The sequence below is a fragment of the Styela clava genome, chromosome 7 (assembly GCF_964204865.1).
Source record: "Styela clava chromosome 7, kaStyClav1.hap1.2, whole genome shotgun sequence".
Taxonomy (NCBI): domain Eukaryota; kingdom Metazoa; phylum Chordata; class Ascidiacea; order Stolidobranchia; family Styelidae; genus Styela; species Styela clava.
This window is the reverse complement of record NC_135256.1, coordinates 17,757,566-17,762,602: the sequence shown is the minus strand read 5'-3', so window position 1 is coordinate 17,762,602 and position 5,037 is coordinate 17,757,566. Positions and strand designations below refer to the sequence as shown.

Here is a 5,037-nt window from a genome sequence, read left to right as displayed (position 1 = left end):
GAAAAAGGACAAGCGGTTGCCATATCTGTATAAGACTTGGATGAATCATCTGGCACCATAAAGCAAAAACATTACAAACATTTGAACTGATTGTTTTCCTTTGTATACTGGTATTCAAGATTGTATATGAATGAGTCATTACAGTGTCTATTTGAAGAGTCAAAGAGACTTCTGACTAGTAGCATTCTTGTAATATGGGTCAGGCAGGCATGGACTTGGAGCAGTACTGCATGAACATTTAAAATTGGAGCAACAAGTGGTGTATAACAGTCGTTGATCTTAATATTGAATTATTTTAATTGGTCATGTTTTTTGTTCAAACCGTAAGTGGGAAGTCGTGGCTATATCTGTTTTGATGTGAGAATAGGATAGGTATAGCCACTAATATCAAAGTAGTAGAACTAAGTTGGATTGGTGATGAAATATAGGATATTTTTTGTACCAGTTTGGCAGTAAAGAATTCACAGTTACCAGGTTGGTATGATTCTATACTACATACCCTGAAGAAATGTGAACCAATACTCGAATTTTATAATATAAAAAAAATATAAATTATCACAAATTTTTCTACCAGTAGAAACCGCACTCTGCGACACATATAGCAAGTTGACAAAGTGAGATATCCGAGTGCCCTGGTGGTGTCTGGTCACTGCAGTGGGTGTGCTGCTGGTCCTCTCCACCAGTCACTTGGCGAGTACAGGTAATACTAGTGATTTTATCTTTAATACGGTTGTGTTAACCACAAACATGTATTATTTATAGTTTCAATGTAATAACTTGTTTAAATTATGCTTTCCAGGTAAAAAAAAATATATATTTTGGTATTTCTCATTAGCTAATATGAACCTTCTACCATGGAAAATTCGGGAACTAACCGACAAAGTTACCAATGTTGTAATGAATTATACAGAGGTGGAGGCTCGAGTCCGTGAAGCCACAAATGATGAACCGTGGGGTCCTTCAGGAAGTTTGATGCAAGAACTTGCAAATGACACTTTCATGTATGAAACATATTCAGAAGTTACAGGAATGCTGTGGAAACGAATATTCCATGAAGGCAGAAGCAACTGGCGTCGGATTTACAAAGGACTTTTAGTGGTTTCGTACTTGTTGCGCAATGGATCAGAGCGTTTTGTTACCAGCACTCGTGAACATATTAACGACCTCCGAGCATTACAAAATTTCCAATTTCACGATGAACACGGCAAAGATCAAGGCATCAACGTCAGAAATAAAGCGAAAGAGTTGGTAGTTTTCGTCAAAGATAATGAAAGGTTGCGAGAGGAAAGGAAAAAATGTAAGAAGAACAAAAATAAATATGTGGGGATGTCTCACGAAGAATCCAAATTTGGTTTCAGAACACAACAGAGATATGATGAAGATGATTATTATCGCCATCGTCGCCAACATTCAGGATCGGATACCTATCATGATTCACCATCAGACGGGAGACGTGACACTCACAGACGAAATGAATCTAATGGTTCAGCTGCGTACAGTGATGATTTTGATCCGACTGATAATGATCGCAAATCAAGGGGGAAAGAATCCCCAAGAGGTGTCAAATACAGTTTCAGTGTTGAAAGCTTAGAACAACACAGCGATAAAGAAACGATAGAGGAATTACCAAAGCGAATATCATCTCCTGCGATTACCAATAATGCTTCAAAACCTCGTAAAGCTGTACCTTCAAAAAAAGTTAGCTTAGGTGCAGCAGCTCAATATACAGGTGATCAACCCGCTAAAATATCTGGATCTAGCCAGAGCAAATCATCAGGAGGTACAACAGCTGATACTCTCGACCTCTTTGGATCTAGTACTACAGAAAGCCAGCAGCAGCCTGATTTATTTTCAGATTTTGATTCACTAGCCACTACAAGAAGTGCGCCCAATGTAGCCCAGGAAGCAACTACAACTAATGGCGATTTTGCGGATTTCGGCAATTTTGAATCTAACGCTGCGCCATCAAGTTCAAATGTCGATCTTTTCACATCAACGCCACAAATGTCGTTAGACCCGTTTGCATCCTTTGAAGGTAACCAAATGCCGCAGCAGCAGCAGCAAACTATGATGGCTCCGCAAATGCCTCAACTACAGCCACAGATGAATCCTACGAATATGTATAATAACCAAGGTTTTAATATGATGAATTCTACTACTCCCGTTATTCCCCAGCAACCCGCTGCCAATCTGATGTCACCGACGTCACCCAATCTAATGCAGGCCAATTCAGCTCCTCTCATTCCGAATCAACCAACAATGGCTCCATCTTCACTATCCCAGCCAATCAGTGCTACACCTGCATCAACGGCAGCATCGAAACCTCTAAAACCCAATACTTGGAGTGATGTTAAAGGAGTTAACATTGATTTGGATCTTTTTGGAAAATCTCAAAAAACTGCCCAGCCATCTATGAGACAGATGCAACAAGGTACGCCTGTTGGAAATGTTACCATGGGTATGGCAGGAATGAATATGACCGGACAGGCACCCGGTATGCAATCACCTCAAATGCCTGGAATGATGGGTCAGGGTGCTCCAATGGGACAGCAAGGAATGAGAATGATGCCTAACAGCAATATGATGCCGCCCACTCAACCCATGGGCATGATGGGAATGGCTGGACAACCGAATATGGGTCAATATAATATGAATCAAATGTATGGGAGTGGGATGGGAGGAATGTATCAAATGCAGGGCGTTCCTGCAGCAAATAATTATAATAAACCTTTTTGAAAAGACGTTTAGATCATAACCATCTCAAATGACGATGCATATATGCATGATTGCAATTGAAGCTTCTAGTGACCTGAAATATGCAGATAAGATGCATGAGTATTGATCCCTATCTCGGTAAAATTTTAAATATGCTATATTTCATATGGATGATTATTTTTGTTAACAATAATGAACACCAATCACCCAACTTGGCATATGAATCTTAATAAAAGTATTCCAACAACCTGTTGTATTTGTATCTATTTATATAAAAAATTATAACAAAGATAGCTGATGGCCCTAAAATTTATCTTTTTTAATAATTATTTGATTGTAGTAATCAAGTACTTATTAGGTTTATGATCCCAAACAAGTGCATTTTATTTTAATATAGCGTTTCCTTCGATACCTATTGATGTGATTTTGATCTCTCGTAGTCCTATTAGGTTATATACACAGTAACACAGGCATTTATTGTTCGACTGTAAGATTATAATGGTACTGGCTAAACTGTGCATGTTATTTCTCTATATCATTTCTCAAATTTGATTCAGGCATATCAATCTTGCTACCTAAGTGGAGCAAAAGCTTTCATATTTGTATGAAGTTTCGATTCATATTAAATTTGTGATACCGTAGGTAATGTTCAAATTGCCTTGATAATCCATAATAAAATATCAACAGGAAATAGTTGTATTTTGATCAGAAAAATTTACTACGTTTTTTTTTGAAAGTTATTTCATACAGTGACTTTGTGACACTAGTTTCACGAGGTGCACACAATGTACTATTTACTTTTTGAAATGCCCGTATCATAGATAAATATCCGATAGTTATTTTATCTTTCAATGATAGGATAAGGCACCTGCTTTTATAAAGTTTTGTTCTTTGTTTTAGGCATTCCAGTTTAGTTTGCTTTTTTTTATGATTTCTAGGGTGATGGGTTGTAATGTAGATTTGGATGATGTCACCTTTTTGGTGGCTTTGTGTAGGAATAGTTAATGTGCTTAATTGTATGTTTCACATAACCTGCCTGCGGTCGGAAAGTATTACAAATGTGCATTACAAATTACAGTACCCTTTCAAAACATGAAAAGTTTCTATATTTTTTAATTTGATTTCCCAGTGGTGCGATTATAATAATCCTTAACTGGCTTAAGACTTTTTCATGGAAGAAATTAAATAGCTGTATACGATTCTATGTGATTTGTTATGTTACCCTGGATATGATATTGATTTCTGTAGCGGAATTGTTCAAATTTTACAAATAATTCTTCTGTGTCAGTAGGTACCAATAGAAGTATTATTTTGCATAAGATTCAAGCAGAATTGTTAAAATTGTCATGAACATGATGATAAAATGCAACTCCTAAGATTAGCCCGTTTTCCAGTCTTAGGCATGCATCTGATTTTGTGTTTTCATATATTTATCGTTTAAACCTATGAAATGTTTTGGCTTGATGTGCTGTAGATACTTATTAGGCTACACTTTATTAGTTGAATTAAATATTTATATTATTCTTAGCTTTACTGTTAGTTCATAATTTCACTTCTAACATGATTTCTATATTGGGTAAAACATTAAATAGGTTCTGGTGAAAAAGCTGGCCGTTTATGTTTATGCTTGTATCCTTATACGTTTTAATTTTATTGAACCAATTGTTGATAATAAACAATATTGTACATAGAATTTTTTGTTTTTTTCCCCCTCAAATCCATATTTACAAGTGGTATTTAATTGTTATGAAAATTGTCAGCTTTCTGTAAATGCTGCTTGAAAAATAAAAATATCAACAAAAACAGGATTTCTCCCAGATGAAGAGTGTGTTATTGTCCACAATATGATAATCAGGAGTGCTCAGATGAGTCAGATCATAGCTTTGTAGCAAAAAATCTTGCGTTCTTATTTGACATACCGGTCATATTGTTTTACAGGTTCCAGTAGAAATATTCGTCGTCTAAATTGAGATTTTGGTTTTTATCTGGTGGGGTCTGAAGCGTTGGGCTGATAATTGGACACCATTTGCCGGCATCAAAACGTTCCCAATCTAAGTGGTGCTATTGATGAAATACGAAGCTAGGATTTTAGTCAGTTGGGACCAACTTTTGTAAGAGCAAATTGTTTATTGTCAGGGTGGTAATTTTCTCAGTCTTCAAAGTCAGATTGTTGTGTGTTTGGTCGGAATGCTCGTTTTGTCATTGATATTTGCTTTCAGGCCGCCTTGCCTCCCATTTTTTGCAATCGCAGCTTGTGAATGGTTGACGGGTATGTGTCAAATGTAGTACCATATTGCGGGGTGAAACGAGAATAAATATTGA

General features: G+C 36.6%; 1 protein-coding gene across 1 annotated transcript; it reads left to right on the top strand.

Annotated features, from left to right (window-relative positions):
- Window positions 1-799: 799 nt before the first annotated feature.
- Window positions 800-4,532, top strand: LOC120327562 (clathrin interactor 1-like). Its single transcript, XM_039393881.2, has one exon. The coding sequence runs from the start codon at window positions 841-843 to the stop codon at window positions 2,734-2,736; it is 1,896 nt and encodes a 631-aa protein (XP_039249815.1). The 5' UTR covers window positions 800-840; the 3' UTR covers window positions 2,737-4,532.
- The last annotated feature ends 505 nt before the right edge of the window (window positions 4,533-5,037 follow it).

Coding starts and splice junctions, on each gene's coding strand:
- LOC120327562 (XM_039393881.2), top strand. CDS start 841: ATGAACCTTCTACCATGGAAAATTCGGGAACTAACCGACAAAGTTACC.